Source organism: Strix aluco, chromosome 4 (assembly GCF_031877795.1).
Source record: "Strix aluco isolate bStrAlu1 chromosome 4, bStrAlu1.hap1, whole genome shotgun sequence".
Classification (NCBI taxonomy): Eukaryota; Metazoa; Chordata; class Aves; order Strigiformes; family Strigidae; genus Strix; species Strix aluco.
In genome coordinates, this window is record NC_133934.1 from 58850476 (window position 1) to 58872637 (window position 22162).

Sequence of the window (22162 nt, forward strand, 5' to 3'; positions counted from 1 at the left end):
TGGAAATATGGAAGAGGAAAAACGCATTAGGAAAATGTGCTCAGCCTTCCTAAGAACTCCTTGGGGAAATGGGGCATTTGAAGAACTTTCCTATAGGTGGTGAATGGTGTTGACTCCAAAATGAAATGCTTGGAACTACCATTTACTTCAGATTTCCTTTAATTTTGTTACCAGATGACAAGAGCAACACCTAAACACATGAGCTTCAACAACAGCTGCTTTCTAAAAGAGTTTAAACAGGAGACTAACTTCTATGTATCCAGCTTGAAAATTCTGCTTCTCATTTTCTCTGAAAGTTTCATTTTTTAACAGAACTCACTGGATGAAAGGAGTATCCACTCTTCTAGAGTTAAAAAAATAACTACTGTGGAGCAGCAAGTTTTTCAGTCTTTACATGGAATTAGGAAAGTCACGAGATAAGATCTGAGTATGAACAGAAAAAAAGAAATTTAAGTATGGAACAGGTGAAAATTAGAACTGCTTTTCCTTTCATAAAAAAAAAAAAAGAAAAAAACCCCATGATTCAAATTTCCATATCCTTATCCAGGTTCTTCTGAAACCTTGCTCAGGCACAGTCCCAGGGAAGTCAATCCAAAGTAACTGTATAAAAAGATAGAAGATGCTGTGTACTGGCAAGTCTATTGAATCAGTCAGTTCCACTGGATTTGAAAACACAGAAAACTTTCCCTACTTCCCAAAAGGAGAAGGCCTAAGCAGCCTTTCTTTTCTCATACCCTATCATTCAATGGCAGTTTTCTCAAACATGATAGAGTAACAACTTAGTTGCACTCACAAGCTTTGTTTCAGTATTTGTTTTAAACACAGAGGGAGAAATGCCAGAAATGCTGAAGAAAAGCCAGGTCCTGCATAAAGTGCTGCTACTGGGAAGAGGCTTCTGTTCTGTGAAGGCCTCCCACTGCAGTGATGAAGCTGGGGACTGCACTGCCCAAATGCCAGAAAATGCAACAGAAAGGATTTGAGAGATGTCTGACATTACAATGAATAAGGGTATGCATGATTTCCATTACAGTAAGTGAGTGCTGCTTCGTACGTATCATCCCATGAAACTTATGAGATAAAACAGATCTATGAAGTTTGTGTTTCATAGAAAGTACTCTGTGTCTGCTTGGCATCAGTTGGGGGATATTGGAGCGATGAGTTAATATTCTGTATTTAGGTGCCTTACTTGCTTCCCAAGTGACACAGTGGAACGCATTCAGGGGCTCATTAAGTTTCCAGCCATTCCTAAACAGCAACAGGTGCTTGAGAAACGTTTCTCCAGCATGTCACAGACAGCTTCATCACTGTCTTGGAAATAACTGACTGCACTTGTGTTTCCTCCATAGCACCAACTGACAATGAGGAGAGAACGAAAAAGAACAGGAAGAACTCCCAAAACATCCGCATATGCATAGTGAATGGGCCTAGAAAAGCAAGTAATAAAAGACCCTGCTGCATACTCTGAATTCAGATATGATACTTGCATGTCAGTCCAATGTTGCTGTTCATTCAGACTCCATGTATCACATTCAACCAAGCTCTAACAGGTTCCTGGGAACATTGATTAATTAATTGAAATGGCATTATAAGAAGCTGAAACTTTTCCAGTGATTAGTATTTATTAATCCTTTAAGTAGTTTAGCTACATGATCAAGCATACTGGACTGGATGCCTCGGAAGCTTATTCAACCATGAGAAGAAGGATTAGATGTAGCTAGAAAGATACGGTCCCGTGCCTGGTGTGGCATTTATGTTTTCACAGGCTGGTTTAGCATTTGTAAAAAGAGTTATCTACGCACGCAGTTACCTAAAACATGTCATAATACAGCCTGCCACTCTGGAGAGATTCATTCACAAGAAAGCAAATTTGCAGTTCAACTAACAGATTTAAAGGAGACTTCAATTCCTTACACAATAGTCAAAGGGTAAATATTTAAGACCAGAAGAACTACATCCAAAAGTTTCCTACGCATAGAATATCCCTGTATATTGATCTTTTGTTTACATGGAAGTGCTAGAAGATACTAAAGGAAATTCTTGCAAAATTAGGCAACATGGAGTCTTCTCTTGCCTCTTCTCATCTGTGTTGAAGATGCCTGTGTGTATCAGTCCATCAACATCCAACAATTCCAAAGCTGTTTAGAACATAACACTCTGTAAACACGATCCTCAGAAAATAGTTTGTTCATTCAAAATCACCTGTGTGATTTGAGTTACTGTATATCAAATGGATATGAACTTTTTCTATTTATCTATCTAATTTCCAGAAAACGTATTGTCCCCATTCCTTGACTACTTGGCCACCTGAACACAGGTTTAACCTATATCCATTCATCTACAGGAATTAATGCATTTCAGATGCACTCATCACCTAGGGCTGACCTTTCAAACCTGCTTGGGAAATGTGTTTTACCAATAACTCAGGGCAAAAGCCAGAAAACAAACAGAGTATGTTAATTTCTAGAACATCATAGGAAGATACAAATTTGGACAACATTCTGTAATTCCAATTATATAAGACTGAAGAAAGATCTAAAGGTGCAGTGACAACCCTACAGGTTTTTAGCTGCAAGGGACCTCAACAGAAAATTTTGTAGAAGACTTTTGAGTGTGCATGTGCATGCCTGTGTAATGTAACAGAAACTGAAGAGAACAATACTGCAGAAAACAAGAACAGTATCAAAACAATACCAGCAACACAGGAATATTTTGTTTTTCCTACTGGGAAAGAGATGAAATGGCCACTGCCTTGTACTGAACCCCATCACTTTCTCCTACATGACCCTGTTAGCGTTTTGCTTGAGTTGCCAGATGTCCATCTCACAAAGTTTGGAAATATCCTGCAAAATCCCTGCTGACAGCTACTGTGCTGGCATGCAAATGAACAAGAACTCTGTAATCCATTTAAGTGTTAGAAAAAACTTCTCTTATGGAAACTTCTTACACGTTGTAACAAATTCTTAGATGTTATAATGACACTGCGTGGGGTTTGTACTACATCTGTTACATTATGCCACCACTGCATATCACTATTAAGATAAAATAGCAAAGACATATCTTTGTTTTATAAAGTTTTATAGAGTTTTATAAAGTCCTGTTGGAAGAAGGCCCCAGAAGCCCTGAAAAAAATGTAATAAACAAGAAGGAACAGTCAGGAGAAAAAAAAAAAAAGGAAAGTCACTGCTCCAAATAAGATTGCTTTTGATTTTGTGTGGTAACACCATGATATCACCAACATATTGCAAGTCCACACAATTGGATTTCCTCCATGCTCAAGTTTTTCACCTAGTCACTGTTATTTCAAAGTAGCTTGCAATCAACATCAGTTCACTGGAAATTTGTTTCCCTGTAAGATATCACTGAGGTTGTTCTTGGAAATTGATGAGATGATTTAACATGGTGATATATAAATCTTTGCTAAAACAGAGGGTGACAAAAGGGGCTAAACTACTGCTTTTTCTTTGCTGATGAGTGTTCACATTCCTAACTCCAGTCATACTCTGGTTTCTGCTACCACTTCCCATGCCACAGACATTGTCTCTGTGAGAGCAAAATCTAGGCTTTTTATCTACAGACTCCTTAATTAGAGTTTACAAATGCCTTGAATCAAACAGCACCCATCCGTCAATCCTGATGTGACCAGGTCTGCTTTGCTCTCTCCTGTGCATGTTTTGCTAACTTGCTTGTCACCATCTGGTGCATCTAGCCACCTCAATGCAGAATTGCACTTCACTGAACCATCACTAGTGTCCCTCTGGCCTAGATTTTTAGTAGAAGCTAGCGTTCTCCTAAAGGATTAATATTTGACCAAATTATTCCATTTTGTACTGCAGGCAACTGTACTGTTTTTCCACTGTATCCACTGAATTTTGAAACAAACTTTCACTGGGCAAAACTCCCACACTTCATCCATTCTTCACATCTTGCTTGTCAGGTGAATCTGAAAGCTGCCCTTCTGAGCCGTTCTTACCACCAAGAAATAAAGCTTAACAGCAATAATTTTCCCAAAGCAGAGGCTCAGATTTAGTCTTTTTTTATTTACTTTACATGGAATCCCCAAAGACCAGCCGTAACTCCAGCTGGTTTTGGCAAATGCCCCCAGGACGCTGGCACTGACCTCCAACTGAGGTACCTCTTTGCTCACTGTTAAAGTAAACCGAATAGGGATTGCTGTCAAAGGTCCTTATAAAAATACAATTTAATCACAGAAAGGACTCTGCTCCTACATGATCTTCACTAGTCAATATAGAGTTCACTCTCACAGAAAATGAACAGCCTCCCTGGGAACTACATTTTCAGGTATTACAACACACAAGCTTTAACATGCACTTTCAATTCTTCCCATAATTCACTGGTAACACAGAAGGGACATGATGCTTCAGTGCTGTGGCAGTTCACATGTCCCTTGAGAAAAACACTGCAAATGTTACATTCCATGAGACAAATTCCAAATCCTATCAACATGGACAAGAGTTTGGCCTCTGGCTTATTCCCCTTGTTATTGGAGAAATGATATAAACTATCTCCTGAGGTATACACAGGCCTGTGCTGAAATGCAAAGAAAAAGTTTCAAAGAGATTTTGTTTTCTGAAAGAACAGTCTTTGCCACAAAGGAGAAGAACCACTCTAATCTGCACTCACTCAGGATATGTGAATCCACTCACTTAGTGCAGTACTATACAGTTACAGCTCAAACTGCAAGTGTCTGCAGCTCCCAATGCAACCACTTATGCTAGAACTAAACCAACCACATGTCTTTTGTATCAACTTACCTAGAACCCAGACAAAACAGAATTCAGGGAGTAAACCAGGTATTAGGGTCAGGAACTGCAGCTAATGCTGAGTAGGATCTTATTAAAACATTTTGACTTGTCAGTGGATATCACTGCTGTGTAATGGAGCACAGAATATTTTTGTTGACAGAGCCAGTTCTCCACAGCCTGTGTATAATTAATGCAGTTCTCTGGCTGGAGGCTTGGTAAATTCAGTAGACTGTTGCTACTGGAAAGCACACATCAAAGCAGAAACCAAGTAAAACTTTGATGACGAGCCACTTCCATTAAATAAAAATATTAAAAGCTACTATATTAGACTATTTTTTTAAAGCACTAGAATGCAATGTTCTACTTCACTTTTTAATGTAAGATATACTGTTTGCTTACTCATAGACAACCAATTTTCCATGTGAAACCTTTCTGTGACAATCCCCAGTTCAATCCCCCACCAGAGAAGAACATATAGCACATGTATAGTAAGTCTATTTTAGCCATATTCTTGCAGTCCCCCTCTTTATGGTGTCCACCCCAGTACAACAGAGACTACAGTTTATTTACCTTTATCCCAGGGAGTCCAGGAAGCCCAGGAAGACCTGGTTCACCCTACACAGGAAAATTACATAATATTACAGACATTATTCAGTTATGATCACTATCCAGTGAACACCCCTGTATATTCTGCAGCAAGATAAAAGAGCACAGATGACTGCTAGTCAGTTCAAGCAGGACTGATATTTTCAAATTGAGTGACTTAAATGTACAGTTAGTAAGAGTCATGTTAAGACCTGAAATATCTTCTGGGAACCTTGGATGTGAAGATGACACCCAGGTTGAAAATCCATGTCAGGAAAGCCAAAAATGAATTCACATTACCCTTCACCAAAGAGAAGAAAACAAGCAGCACTGGTTCATTTTGAACACTGCCATTTCAGTTCCATACTTACAACAGATGTTTAATTCTGTTCCATTTTCAGCTCTGAGCTAGATATTGTGCTGTGTAGCTGTCTGATTTAGTTACAAAACAATTCAAAAGAGCTTGGTTTAAATTGCGCGATTCAAGCAGGACTGCCTAATTATAACTGGGCCATCATTTTTATAGAGCTATCCATAGCATCATTTCAGTGCTTGCTATTTATCTGTGAATATACATGGTGTCATGAAGATTAGTGTGAATGCAACCTTCTATTGCTTTACCCAGAAACACCTTGCTTATTTAAAATTGCAATGAAAAGACCTATAGTACTGCATTTGTAAGGGTAATTTTGTAACAGGAATTGAAAATTGAATGTATTAATTTTTGAATGAAGTTGATATTAGTCTAAGACAAGAATGACAACATTCTCATGAATGGTCATTTTGCAGTATCAGCTAAATGGAAAGATGTTGTCTGGGGAAATAAAGATGATGAACAGAAAAAAAAAAAAGAGAAATAACATGTGAAGAAAACATTATTTTTAAGGCTGGAGATTTTAATACAGACATGGATTCTAACCAGCACATTGGATCTAAATATTCCCTGAACTTTCCGGAAGATCAGGTCTGAACTCTGAAGCCAACTTTTACCTTTATAATGAGTTGAACTGTATTCCAGATTTTGTACACTCCTGAGCTTTATAGAAATCCAGATTTCAACCCTGTGGTTTGGGCTGATTCATACAGATTGTGCTACTAAAATATTTTACATGTGTGTGCATATGCACACACTTACATACATTCATATACTCACATATACATGTGTATACATACATGAACATAAACACATGTGTACATAATACAGATGTTCATCAGACTACAGTACCAAAACCCACTTCTTTGAGGCAGTAATATTAAATAGACTTGAAGTACTAAAATGAAATTACATTCTGCCACAAACTGAAAAACATAATAGAGGGTCTGCAAATCACTTTACCAAATGGAGTGATTTTTAAATGTTATAGAAGGATCTGATAACAACTTCTTTGTCCATTTCAGTTACTCCAAAATTTTAACTGTTCACATTGCGTGAAAGCACAGGAAAGATTACAGTCTCAAAATATTAACTATAAAATCAGATGAAAGAATAGAGGCTAGGATACCATTTTCAATAGACACTTTTTTTTTTTTTTTTAACGTTGCCTAATACTTTCTAAAGCAGAAAATGTGTTGTCACTCTTGCAAAAGAATAATCCTTCAAAAGGCCTCTGTTGCACTCATTCCTGACAAAAAGATAGCTCCAAAACCCTACTCCTCTGTCTTTCAGTTTCTTACTTGAGTAGCCACACAAACCACACTTCTATCATGACCTTTTCTCATCTAGTTTTGGAAACACTGAATTTCACTTGTAAGCACAGCATTTGAATAATTGTAACTGATAATCTATTACTACTGCTGCAGTAGGTCCCTGTTTAGTCTTAGGACAGAGCTAACCTCCACAGACCCACCCATAACAAGCAGAAAGGATCCAGCAAAGCCAATTCAGAGTCACTGTAATCTAAAACGCCCCTCAAAGATACGTTAACAAACACGAAACACAATGAAATCACTAATGCTTCATTAGAATTAGTATTGTAGGTTAAGGGATAATATTTTCTTTTCTGGACCTTTCCTGATACAAAAGATTTGAGTATGATTTATGAGAAGAATGATTTTTAAAGAAACAAAGGTTGGATACTAACTCCATCTCATAATGCTCAGGTTGGCAAGGCGGGTCTTTCTATCACCTTTGCAATACACATGGCACACAACAGCCTTGTCAAGCCATTGAAATACCGTCACATTTCATTTCATGTAAATAATATTCAGGTGGGCAGCTCAACGTTTATCTGTCCTTAGAAGATGGACAAGGAATAACTGGAAGAAGAAGAAAAAAGATATAAGAAAGGAGGGAAGATGGAGGAAGGAAATATGAATGGGAGACAGTAGGGGGAAAAGTATTGAGATGGCATAGAGGGCAGAGACATGCCTCCAGTTGAAAAAAGGGTCCCTCACAACCTCTGCTGGGGTGAATGAGTTCCTGCTAAGCAGGGAGCAGAACAGCAGACACGGGGCAGCTGGCTGGAGGAGACACTCTGAATGAGTGCATTACGGGAGCTTCTGGTGTGGGCTGGGGACATGAATGTAGCATACTGGAAGCTTGTGAGTTGAAGTGGAAAGAGCACATTAAGCCCCATTTGGTGTGAACAACAAGCTGAGACTATAGAAACTGAACTGCGTACCTCCCACTTATCTATGTTACCTAAATGAGATCAAACCTGAGTGCCTGGGGACTGAGATCCAGGAGCCTGCTGATAAATCACTGCTAGTTTTGCCTCCATGGCAGCCAGCTAATGAGAGTATGAATCTCAGCAGGATCTTAAGTGCATTTTCTAGTTTATTACCCAATCAAAACATACACTGCAGAATGCACACACTGAATGATTCTGTGGATTAGATAGCTTTAAACTACTTTGATTACCTTTCCTAATTAAAACTGCATTTTACTGAAGAACTGCATTTGCAACCATAATAGCCTTTGTTTAGTCTGTTATAATTGATGACAGTTATAATTTCTCAACCAAAAAGATTTCACTTCTTATTTTATTTTATATGTGTTTTGGGGGTTTGCTTAGTCACCAGAAGACCTTGAGTATTAGAAAATGGTTGTACTGCCATTCACTATATAGAATTTTAGCTCTGGAATACCTGCTAGCGCAACTGGCAGCTGGACTCCGCTCCACTCTGGCAGCAGTGGGTAATTTGCAATGTTACAAGAGGCGAGAATGGTGCCGAAGGCTCCCACGTGAAACCAAGTACTGCAAAGCAAAAATCTGGTTCCCTCATTGTCTCTTCTCTTTGCCCTTTCACCAGCTATCCCAGCAGGATCTGCCTCCTACTCTCATGAAAGGCAGCTGAAGGCACAGCATTCACTGTGTTTGATGTACCATGGATTCAGAGAGGAAATTCCCCAGCTTCAGAGGGCCTCATGCAGCACAGAGTCATTACAGCTCTTGCTGGACCTCTACTTGCAAAAGCAGCCTCAGCCACAGAGCACCCAGGGGAATTTCTTCCCCTGGAAGGAAGAACAGAGCAGCATTACCTGGTCTATGTCCTTCCAAAAACACCATGTGCCTCTGACAGTTTGATTTCCCTTACAGGTATATGTGAAAGGGATTCTAGTCAATATTTATTTTCTTCTTAATGAGATGTAATAATGTACCATAGTCTGAAGGTTAATATTCAGTCAAACATGCAGGGTTAATTTGTGATCACTCAAGGAGCAGAGCCGTCCTTTGTTAGCCTCACCAGCTGCAGTTGGGTAAGCTTTCAATACAAGAAGTGTGCTGTGGCTAGAAGGGGAGGTGTGTTAGTCTAATACTGCTTTTCATGTTAATTAGTATCACCATTCCTGTGCTTTTTTTAAAATACAAAATGATCATACACCAAATGTGTACAGGCCTTGAGCTGTTAAATTATACTGCCTTGGGCTCATCCTAGTATGGGTAAGTGCCACTGATAACATCTCTAACATCGTTTATCACAAATTCAACAGTAAAGAAAAGGAAAATTGAACATTTCCAACTAATACCTTTTGACCAGGCCGTCCAGATTCACCAGGTTCACCCTAAAAGAAAAGAAATGAAAGACATGAGATCTGACAAAATGCATTAAAAATAGAGCTGGGTAAAACCATGATGTTAATGGTACCCAAAATATCTGTGACACTACAAAGACCAACCACCCCTCTTCTCCCTGTGCAACTGCTTTAAAACTAAATTACCTTAATTCCTGCAGCAGAAGAACCAGGGTCACCCTGACAGAAAATCCACAAGAAATAATCACACTTATTACATATACAGTTTTTCACGAAACAGATATAACAAAACATGCAAGAGTATGGCAAGATTATATAGCAAAATAACTATATAGCAAGATTACCTGTTCTCTGTGCTGCTACATAGGAATTCACCCAATTAATTAAATCAGTGTGATTCAGAAAAGGAACAGTACTGTTTTCAAGAACATGCAGATTTAGTTTCACTCATCCAAACAGCATAATAGTTAACCTCAAATTTCACAACTAATAATGTAGATATAATTGCAGATTTTGTATAAATGTACGTCATAAAACCAGAAGATGGAACATACTTTGACATCTCTAAATTGCTGATCTACATTAAAAACAATTTACTGCCATTTACAAAGAATATGAGCAATCTTTTTGACCTAATTCTACAGATGGCAAGTGTCAGGTCTCAACTGACAAAGCTTTTTGTGCTAATGAAGGTTCATCTTAAATAAAAACCCAGGTGACCTATGTGTTTACCCCCATCAGAACAGGTCATAGCTCTATTTCCCCAGTTCTTCAGCATATTTAAACTGGTATTTTAATGCAGTTAAGTGTTGTACTTTATAGGATGAGAGAGCTATAGTAATTTATGTATTCAGGAAAGGTCTCTGTTCTGAGGAGGGACCTAGCATTCAAAAAAATTCACCTATGTTTTGCTGGGTTGATTGGATTTAACAGACAGTGATATGCACAAGGGCAGAGGATCAGTGGGTGATGTGGCCAAGGAAGCTTTTAGCTCCCAGTTTTGTACAATTGTCATAGGATCCTTAAAATTCTTCTATACTAACATCGCCACATTTTTTTTAATGACACGCCAAATAAAAATGAAAAAACGCTAAATTAATGAAAAGTTTGCTAGTCAAACTACATGCTGCTGAAGATGGCTAGAGTGCTTATATTTGGAGAACTGTCTCATTATTCCTTATTCAAAATAAATTTGGACTGTTCATTGAAAGTAACAGGTTGCTAAACAGTAGCAACTTCAAGCTCCCCGGCAGCCTGCTAATGATTTACATAGGTAGCACAGGAGCCAGTACTGCAATCCACTTTGAAGATGTATAAGCAGTGTAAAACCGCTTAATATTCTGTGTATTAAAATACAAATAGGGGATACCCATTCCTCATGGTTCAGTGAAGCTGCATGAAGTGTTCTGTGAATACCATAGTTTTAAAGTTGGTTTGGGGTCTTTCTGGTAACAGTCTCGTAAAATTAAATGGTACCAGATAATACGCTCACTGCTCTTTGAAGAATAGGAATAGATTTTCTCTATACAGTTACTATAGCTTGCTCTTGTGTGAGGAAAACACAAAAATCAGTATAATGAAGGGTTGATTAACGTCTGGAAACTTGAGCTGCCTCATTTTGATAGACATGCATGAGTGATACTGCTGATATTCCTTACAAGCATGTACAACTGCAAAACCTCAAGGACTTTTTATAGCTATAAAGTGGCAAAGCAACTGGTAGGAAACATTCACCAGTTAAACATTTTAAAGGATAATGATGGATGTGGGGAAGATAAGACACAAAGTATTTATAATCCACCTTCATGCAAGAATGAAAATTAATATGGGATTAAAGAAAAAATTATGGTACAGCATGTTCTCGGCTCTCTGATGAGTCAGACAGTTTGGAAATGAAGAAACTTTATCGGGGGAACATGCACACAGAAGGAAGATACTTGGTAGTTTCTAGGGACCAAGACTACAGTAGAAGAGTAGAAGCAAGAATTCAAGTCTGACACTGACACTGTCTTCAAAGCAGGACAATTCAACAAATATGGTTTATTTCTTAAGTCACAGGTCAAGAAGTACGCACCCAAGTCCGTATTTCTGAGAGCCACTAGGTACAGCAGTTCAGAAGACAAAGCTACATTAATTGCACAAACAGGAACCCATTCCTAAACCAAGCCTGAAACTGTTGTCCCCTGATCTTTCTTGCCATAAAAATGAAAATTTAGTATTTATCTCACAGAAACATTACTTAAGGTTCTAAAGAAATGTTTTTAAGTTTTGTGAACTACGAATTAAATATCTGAAGCATATGTGTAGCATTATGATCTAGTGCAATGGTCTCTGCATTTATTTACATAAAATTAATGGTTTGTTTACTGAGCAGGAAGGGTTTGTACATTTATGTTGTTGAATACCTCAGAACTGAATGGATACTAGTCTTATCTCTGAATACATCCAGCAGCTCTCTTAAAAACAGCCTTTAAAAACACCCTTAATAAGTCTTGCACTCCTCCCCACAAGTGTTCAGCTGGCAAAAAAACTTTCACTACTCATCAGGTAGTGAAGTTCCATAATGTAACACATAACCCAAACTTTTCAGAGCTACCCAAATACAAGGCACAAGTTGTGTAGTAGGGAAAAACTATAACAGAAGAGATGTATAAACATAATGCATCAATAAGGCTGGCTGTGAAATTTGCTGGAAGTCAATTTCATCTGCTTCTTTTAAGAAAACAGACATAGCTTTTTTATGTTAATCTTCTGCCCAATAGAAAGCACCCAGTGGAAAACACAGAAGGAATGCTACTGAGCTACTTTGAAACCCTGCATTGTATCAGGGTTTACAGTCAAGGTAAGTTTAACTATCTCCTCAAGATGATCATGACACCAGTAGAGAAAGTGCAGACACAATACAGAAAAAAATACAAATAAAAAATATATTAAAAAAAAAGTCAAGGCTACTTTGTGAATATGTTAATTAACTGTGGCTGTAACAGTCATTCTGATTTCCTCTAACACTTATATCATTAGTGATTGGTGAGCAAATTCACGCTAGAATTATACATAATGATCAAACAGCAAAAACTTCCCCCTATGCTGAAGAGCAGGAAAGAATACAGTCCTTGTTAAGTAGTACAAATGTAATGTAATGACACTAAGTTCAATGTTCACTCCTAAATTATCTGCCAAAAAACACCCTCCTAAGCTCCATACAAAGTGCTGTTTGCAGAGCTATCTACCAGAAATTTTAAGCTGCAGCTCTCCTATAAGATCTGGATCTTTTTTCTGGGTGGCAGATTGTCTTACAGGCAGGAAAAATGGAGGAAAACCAATGAAAGTCAACTAAGTCACAGTTCTGCTCACTTTGTGGTAAAAATTCATGCAGTGGATTCTATCCTGTCATGGTTAAAGCAATGCACTCCACACAAACAGCATATATTCCCATGTCACCACCCTACCTCTGAAATTTATATGAAAACAGGAAAAGATGGGAGACTTCTGTATTATGAAGTTCAACAAGTTTATTGAAATTTCTTCAGATACAGCAATATAAGAAATCTCCTGATGACCTGTACTTTCCACAAGTTGATCCCAGCTAGACTGCCAAATTGTTGAAAGCCCACACAGAAATGTTTAAAATGTTATGCCTGGGGAGAAAGGATTTCCCACCAAAAGAAGGAGAGAACTTTTTCTTTCCTTAAACAAGATCCCAAGCAGGGAGATGTGCTCACTGCGGACCACAGTGCAGTATGGGCATTCTAGTGGATGCAAGTTCATTCTCACAGTTGATAAAGTAGAAAAGCAATAACTGAAGATGCACTAGGCTTCCCAGAGAGATTATAAACCTCTAATTTACTTGTTGCAGGACTATCTGATCTATCTGAACAAAATCTCATATTTGCTAAGAGATTATATTCTTAAATCACATAAAAGTGGAACAAGATGATGCTACCACCATACATTGTGTAACTAACTAAATAAGGTTCTTAACACTTTCATATGGGTTAATAAGCATGACTACAGAGTAGTTCATTATTTAAATGAACTCTGGGAATCAAATAACTTGACTATTCTTAAAACTAATGTCTATTTTTAATCACTGATTTTAGAATATGTCCCATTAAAACCTTCTGTTCTTGAAAGCATAGCTTTACTCTATCCAGATGATAGGACCTGAGAGATTTGCATGCATTCCTTACCAGCTTGATAAATCCATTATAAAATTCTCTGTGCACTAAACTGATGTGAGTTGGTTAAACAATTACACATATAGGGGTACACGAAAAAATTTTTATGCTGCTGCCCAAGTGTAGTCACTAAAATAAATGTTTTTAAAAGCATATGAGTTCTAAAGTGATGGCCAGAAGAGATCATTATGACTGACTCTTCTTCCTGTGCAACACAGGCTTTGCTCTGACTGCTAAAGAATATGACTTGTTTAAGTAAAGCACATTTAAAAACTCAAGGCTTTGTTGGTTTTTTTGCAGTGATACAGCATAAAATAAACCTGAGTAAAATAAAATTTTGACAATGTCTACTCTTTAGTGACTTCTAGACATGCCAGTACTTTGCAACAATGAACTAACAAGCTATTAAGTGATGTCATTGCTGATGTCATCTGGCAAAAAGATTTAAAACACAGTTTTTGCCTTCAACTCTCAATTGTCCAGCGGGCAATTTGGAGGGAAGTTACCTATCATGATACCATATTTTTTGTCCCATATTAGTTTGGTCCCTCTCTTTGAGGGAAACACAGAAGGGCAAATGCAAAAGGTTATAACAGAAATGGCTATAACTCAGCAGACCTAGTTCCAACACACTGGCAGGTTGTGACTGAAGTTTTGCGTGACACAAATTTCAGCAAACAGGAGTGCTAATTAGAGCCATGCTGATGTATCCTGTACTAAAGCTGCTGCTGTATAAAGTCAGGAATTGTATGCTTAATTGGACAGAACAGTGACATTTTTTCTGGTGTTCATAAAAATGAATTCAGTCTGATCACTCAGCATCTTTAAATAAAAACACAGCTTAAAATGCATTTTTCTTTTGACCAAATTATTATTTTCATTAGCTGGTTATACTGTAAGCATGCCTAAAGCATGAATTTTCTTCTCTACTAATAAGTAGCGTACCTTTTCTCCTGTGTCACCCTTCGGTCCATTTTCTCCAGCATCACCCTGTAATTAAAATACATATCATATTTTAATGATTTTATGTAAGCACACAGAATGCAGAGAAGAGTCAGCATTGCAACATGATTAGCAAGCTAATTTTGTTAATCAGGTAGTCGATCTCTCTACGACATGGTCATGAATCATGGTTTATATAGCTGCTATGTCTTACACAGTCTTCACTATAACTGTAATCCCTTTCACAGGTCCTCAGAAAAACCCACAAACTATCAAATTACTACCTGTCGGTATAGTCTACAGACTTCTCCAGTTCACTGTGGTTTAGCAATGAAGGAATGTTTTCATGATGATTCAGCATTTTAAATTACCAGTACACATATTTTTTTCCAACAAAGAGACATTCACCTAAATGCATCTAATCAAATTCAGGCGACAGTTACACAATTTCAATACTTTTTATTAGGATTCTCAAGTAATTTATGGAATATACTCTCAGAGACTGAAGTCCTTCATGAATGATTTACAAACTAGAAAACTTCACTGAATGCCACTCTTCCAAAGAGCCTCCAAAATTACTCTTATCTCTCCATAAATTCTATGCATTGTTTATTGTTAAATAAGTGATGTTCAGATAACACTTCTTCACGGCTGGGTAGATATTGTCTACTTTAAAAACAACTTTGTAAAGAAACATTTCAAAAGATTTATCTATAAAAAAGACCCAATTTCTCTTTATAGTCATATAGCCATATAATAAATCCATACTACACCAAAAAGTCTTCATTATATATGAGACTACAGGCCAAAAATTTCTGTGGGACTTAAGGTTCATGTAAAGTGTAAGAAACATTTAAAATGCCAAAAATATTGGTAAATGTTGAGTCTAAGAAGGGTAAAAAACATTCTAGTAGGTCTTGGTAAGATAACCAGTACTAGTATTCAAATACAAATATTTATTCAGTATCTGTCATATTGCTCTGAAAACCTTAATGTAAAATTCCCTTCAGAAGACTTACAACAGATACCATTTTGTATATCACAGTCACTGACACAATGGGAACTAGCTAACAATCTAGCAGCACTTTAATTAAGGGCTTGATGAAACATGGAGACATGAAATAGTAACTGTTAGGAATGTCATCCCAAGTTGATTGGACATGATAAAGCATATTGAGGGCATTTACAGTTACTTTTTTTTAGGAAAAAACAAAGGGTGATTATGGAAAAATGTCATGATTTTAAATAACAGAAATTCAGTATATGTTAATATTTATAGTTATTCCTTTTGTGTCTCAAAACAGACAAAGGATTACTGAAGTTCCTCAGCAATATAATTTTAACAAAAGAAATGATTTCATGAAACAAGATTTCCAGTTACATACTTTTACATGTGGGGTATACACTTTCAAGATTCCCCTGGATTATTTTTGTGATGTGCTTTTCAAAACGTGAAATGAAGTGCCTTTTACAAAGTATGCTTCCAGCTGCTATTACATGGATTTACACAGATCTGGAAGTGACATTCAACTGCAGCTGCAAAGACATGGGTAAACATTTCTCAAGAACAAATTGCACCTGAATACAAGCAACTTACTTTTTAAAAACATGTCTCAGTGTAATCGCAGAAGATGAGGCTGTGTACAGATTCCTACTCAAAATAAGGCTTATGCCAGTTCTCAAACTGCCCTCGAACAGATGCAGAAGCTTGACTCTCACTCAGTGTGTACTCTCAAATGGGTGCTTCCTGGAAGAGCAGAATTACACCCATATTTTGCAGTGTGGAGCTTGTTCCGCCCCCTCCTCTTGTCTTGGCGTGACGGTGGATGTCAGAGAGGTAACTCCTTGCTAACGCACTGCAAGTCGGAGCACCGTTAGTGTACCATTTGTGCTGCTGGTACCTCTCCAGATAGTCTATAGCCTAAGATCATTGCGACAGATTCCCTTGCCCTTAAACTGATCCAAGCAAGAATGGACAACTCCATTTATAGTATGGGGAAAACTGGTTACCCATATATCATTTAGAGTCTATATAGTTACCACTCTGTTACCTAGCTGTTTCACTCTGCACAGGTGACAGAGCACTGAAACCAAATTATGAGAAAATTATGACAGGTCATTTTTTCCTGAGACTAATCATAGATAGGATTAGTTGCACAGTTGCTCAGCTGTGCAGCCTCTAACACATGACCACTGCTCTCTGTGACTAATCCCACTTGCAGTAATCGCAGATCAGTAACTTCCATTAGTAGGTATTATTTGACACTCGTAAAGGCTGCACAATGCTGTTCGAGTTCTAGTTAGTAGCTGCATTAATTTCTTTTTAAACTCAGAATCAGTGCACTGGCAACTTTCAAAGCAGTTCTCCAAAACAGAACCACCACAAAGGTAGTGAAATATGTCTCACCTTTTCTCCTCTTTCTCCAGGGTCACCCTGATGAAAATAATTGGAGCAAAGAAGTCGTAAGTTACTAACACAAGCAAAAATCAAAATGTTAGTATTACTATCATTAGTGTACCAATTAGTAACAATTATGTCACTTCTGATGACATTGCCTCAGATGGTAAAATCCAACAAGAAAATCTTCAATAAACAATAAAATATGTAAATTTAACAGAACTCAACAGATATCTGTCTTCAACATAATTTTAAGAGCTTAATGATTTGAATGTAAATACTTTTTTCCCCCATTTTGTCCTAGATTAAACCCTGACAAAGAGGCACATGTCTTTGTGAAGTGGCCTGCCAGGATCTAGGTGACTCCTACATTTGGTTCTCCTTATTTTGGGAATGAACAAAGGAAAAATCCAAAGGCTGTATGTGAGGGGAAAGTCTTATGATTCTGTTAATGGCTTAGAAGGCTCCTTGGGAGAGACAAAATGCCTTAAGTGTCTTGAACTAATTCATAATTGATTCAGGGAGCAAAGAGCCTTCAGTGCTCCTTACATTCTCGGTAACAAAAAGATGACTTATAGCCATTATTTTTCAAAATTATAACTTCCTTGAGAAACTGGCTCAATGGCAAATGCACTTTTGCACACCGGCCTGACCCTGACAACTCATCTCTGCATTTCTGTCTCACAACTGCACTCTGGCTCATCTTTGCCCCTTGTGATGGCTGGTGGTCGCTAGGCAACTCAAAGACTACAGCTGCGAATACGAATTAAGCATCAACTGCCATAATTTGGCTTCTTCTGTATACAAAGTAAGAAAAGGTCATGCTCCCAAATGGTTTGTTTTCATTCCTGATGGACAAGCACCCAGTCAGTAAATGTAAAAAGCCTGCCCTGCGTGTCTGTCAGCAGCAGCATGATACACGGAATCAGCTGAGGAGCACATGTTGACCAAAAACGCACGCTTGCAGCTGATGGGATTAGAATTTAGCATTACCCGTTCCAAGAGGCTCACAGATCCCATCATTTCAGACATGGCGAGCTTTCTTTTAAATGAAGTTATCATAAGCTTTATGTTCTATTTCATTTGTTCAATATTAAAACAGCAGAACAAATTATTTAACAATAAAATAAGTGCAAAAAGACATTCTGATCTAACAAATACAGGCCGAGACATGCTCCTAATGAGGCTTGTTGCTAACTTCCATAATAGCAGGATCAGCCCTCAAGACTTAACCCTGACATTCGTCAAAGAATCGACCACAGTAGTTCTTGAAAAGAAGCCTGAAACACATTGTAAGGAGCATAAATAAAGCCTTTCTAAATAGGTCCCCAAATTCCCAAACACTTGCAGGCATATTGCGTTCACTTGGCAGTGGATGCATATGCGTCAGTGCCACTGACTGGAATTATACATGCACAGCAGAAGAATATGCTTCTTTATGGTGAAATGTGTAAAGCCTCTTACAGCACTGATCACTGGAGAGATCAGATCATTAAAAGCCAGTCAGAATATAAACCCAATTTGGAAAGCATGACTGTCATCTATACATGCACTCACGTACTGTGTGCTTCTGTTTTTAATCCATTTTCAATACCAACCTTAAGCCCTGCTGCTCCCTTCTCCCCCACTATGCCAGGCAAACCAGGTTCACCCTAAAGGCAAAGCAAACAAAAGATGGGGTTAAGAAAGACATGAAGTATATTAACAGCATTTCCCCTCCTGTCTCATATTGGGTAAGGAATGACAAACAAAATTTAAAAAGACTCTCTGAATATGTACTCTACAGTTGCGCACTAAGATGCCTTATTTCATCAGTTAGGGTGGATTAACTCTAATAAAATCCTGTATAGGTAAGAAATAATTCTGCTGAAGGTGGTGGAAATACACAGATGTCAAACCAAATAGAAAACAGAACTGCAACTTCTGATTCTGAAAAGCTGGCCAATTAACCTTAAGAGCATAGTCTTGCCAGCAAGACTGCAATGCTTTCCTCTTCTTTACAACCTAGGAATACTGCAAGAAAGTCTTATCTTAAATGATTTTGACATTTGTACTCCTGGTCTCATATAGAAGGCAGATAATGAAGAAAAATGAGAAGGGCCTGTTCCAGAAATTGAAGAGTTTGGAAGAACAGCCAGCTTTTTAATTTTTTTAGTATACCTTACTGTCCATTTTTCACACTCATGCTACTGGCTGAAAAGTAGATTTAAAAGATTTGAAAATTTTCAGCAACAATGTTCCAAACTTTGGGTATGGTTTATGTATAGTATATATATTCTTTCACAGTTCAAGGAGTCATAAATAATCTTCGTAAGTCAATCAACAAACAACAATTATTTGAGAACTTCTTTTTTTCCCCCAAATTTAAAAACAAAAACCCCAATTAAATAAACAAACATAAAACCCAAAACAAACACTTAAAGATATTTCCTAGTCTTTATTTCCCAGATTTATGGAAAAAACCGCAGATATTATTTATTTTAGGTAAAATGATAAAGCAATGGTTAGACTTCATTGTAAAACAACTAAGGGTGATGGCTAATTATGTAAAACCTTCTGCAGATGTCTCAGTTTCACAAGAAATACCTATCCTTTTTGGTAACGCTCACGTACGTAACTGCCTTGCACTTCTGGGGTGGCGAAGCACGTTAAAATAACATCCAAAATAAGATTTGAAAAAGCCTGCAACTAGGTTCTTCTAAAGCCCTTTGCTAAGTAAATGTATAAAAATGTGTAAAAGTTACATACAATAGCTAACATAGTAATCAAATTAGAAACAGTAATTGATATCAGAAACTCAGTGGACAATTTTCATACAGCATTCAAACTTAGTAGACATGATGAGCCAACCCTCTACTCAAAAGTTACACAGAAGTTAAGAAAAAGGCTTATTCCAAACACAAGTATCTTCCAATCCTCCATAAAAGCCTTCCATTAAGAAAGGACTTCTCTTTTTCTTACTTCCACAGTCATATCTTAGTCATAGATGTAATAAAACTCCAGTTATCCATGAAAGCAGGTTCCATTCTATTTCTAAATTAGCTAACAGGATCATCAATTACATTTTAATTTCATCAAGAGTTGGATTATTTCAAAATATAAACCAAAAGCATCGAGGTTCTAGGGAAACTTTAGTGAGGTATTTTCCAAGCCAGAGGAAAAGTGTTAAGTACCATTAAACTCACAGGGAGTTAAATAGCCATTTGAGTCAGCCCTTTTTCAAGGCTTCTTTGTACTACAGTAGCTCTAGGGCTGATATAGTAGCACAGGCATTTGATATATTAGTGGTCGGGATTTGAAACTGTTGGGAATTAGGAGTAAGTGTTCTAAAGGATTGACCTAAAAGGCACTTGGAGAAAACTGCCAGCTGACAAAATGAAGCAGAAGGGACCAATGAATATGCACTTGTTTCTCCTCATCCCCACACCCCAAACAAGTTTGTTTCTGTCCCCTTCATTTTAAAACAGCTGCTGTCGGCTGACACGTTCAGAGGCTTAAATCTCTAATCAAAGGGTTGAATTCCCAAGCTTGCACTTTCCTTCCAGGTTTACATATCAGTGCTATGAATGCAGAGAGCTGCTACTGTGATGAAAAGACGAAATGGGACAAAAGAATTATTTTATTTTCTACGGAAAAAAGTGAAAACCTCAGGCTGTCCCCTAGTCATAGTAAATCCCTATTCATACCAACAGTCTCATTTCTGACCTTTATGTGACTTTCCTACAGCCAATACTACATTTCTGGCACTGACAGTACTAGTCACAGGCATTAGCACAGCAGAAATTAGCTCTGGGCATGGGAAAGATTAAGGCAAACCTAGAAGGACAGCACAGAAATGACCTTGTGGCTTTATGCTTTTGAAGTGATTATCCTTCTGTTTCTAATGGCCAGAAGAACAGGCGCTAAAATAATTTTCTGTCAAACCTACAATATTCCTTTCCCTATTTTAGAACCCTATTTGCTTGTGCAAACAAGGAATCAGGGAGTAATAAGACGAAATAAAAATGTGAAGCACATAAGCTACGCTATATCCTACCCCTGGTGAACATTTCCAGTGCACAGCGAAACAAGCTTTGTGCCAGGGAGCCTCACTTTTTCATACTGCATGTCTTGTAGGCATGGCAGTCTGGCTTTATGTATAGATTTTTTAACAATTCCATTAAAGGCTAACTTTTAAAGAAACCCAAACAAACAAAAAAACCACACACACACCCCCCAACCCAAAAATGAGCAAAACCTTGATAGATCTCCCCATCGGCTAGGAAATTCCAAAAGTAGTTATGAAGCAAAAACAGCCGCTAACATTTTGAATGCAAGGAGATTGATAGCTCTTCCCTTGCTATACACTAAAATACTGTGTTATTTTAGGAATATTGGTCTCAAAACCTGATATTGATTCTTGGTATGAAAATAATTTAAAATACTTCTGTTAGGAAATATAGTTAATTACTTTCCTTCCATTGAGTTTATTTATTTACTTATTAATCAAAGCATACATTAAAACTGGAGTGCAAAATGCTGTATGAGTACAATTCAGCCCCACAGGTTAGTTTTTGGAGATGAACAAAAATTACAGCTGCCCCTTAAAAGGCTGAAGACAGTTACACTGCTGTTCAAAGGAGTGATGCATGCAAGGGAAAACTAGACATTCAACAATGTCATCTGATGCAATAATTTCAATCAGACTGCTTTTCTACTTGGTAAAATGAAAGAAGCTATAAAAGTAGATCCTTAATCTCACATATTTTTTATGTTCACCAGGCCATGGCTAATGTCTTTCCTGACTCATATTGCAGTCTCTCTTTAATAGCACTGACAGAAAAGGTGTTAGGCTGCAGAAACAATTGCCTTCTGCACATCATCTAGCTTTCAAATTGAGGCAGCATTTCTTTTTTTTGTTTGTTTTCTTTTGCAGAACCACAGAATGGATGAGGTTGGAAGGCACTTCTGGAGATCACCTGGTCCAACTCTCTCTGCTCAAGCAGGGTCACATAGAGTTGCATGTCCAGGACCATGTCCAGATGGCTTTTAAATATCTCCAAGGATGGAGACTCTACAGCATCCCTGGGCAACCTGTGTCAGTGCTCAGTCAGCCCCATAGTAAAAAAAGTGTTTCCTGCTCTTCAGAGGGAACCTCCTGTGTTTCAGTTTGTGCCTACTGCCTCTGGTCCTGTCACTGGGCACCACTGAAAAGTGCTTGGGCCCATCCTCTTTTCACCTTCATTTCTGGTGTTTAACCACACTGATGAGATTCCCCCTGAGCTTTCTCTTCTCTAGGCTGAACAGCCTCAGCTCTCTCAGTCTTTCCTCATAAGGAGAT

The 22162-nt window shown here is 37.8% G+C and overlaps 1 protein-coding gene across 1 annotated transcript in view; it reads right to left on the reverse strand.

Moving 5' to 3' along the window:
• COL25A1 (collagen type XXV alpha 1 chain) overlaps positions 1-22162 on the reverse strand; it is a 323220-nt gene that overhangs the window by 48850 nt on the left and 252208 nt on the right. The window contains exons 13-18 of the mRNA XM_074823252.1: positions 18441-18494; positions 16852-16878; positions 14448-14492; positions 9511-9543; positions 9319-9354; positions 5334-5378 (exon numbers count right to left, since the gene is read on the reverse strand). Coding sequence (XP_074679353.1) covers positions 5334-5378; positions 9319-9354; positions 9511-9543; positions 14448-14492; positions 16852-16878; positions 18441-18494 — 240 coding nt within the window. The remainder of the gene's footprint in view (positions 1-5333; positions 5379-9318; positions 9355-9510; positions 9544-14447; positions 14493-16851; positions 16879-18440; positions 18495-22162) is intronic.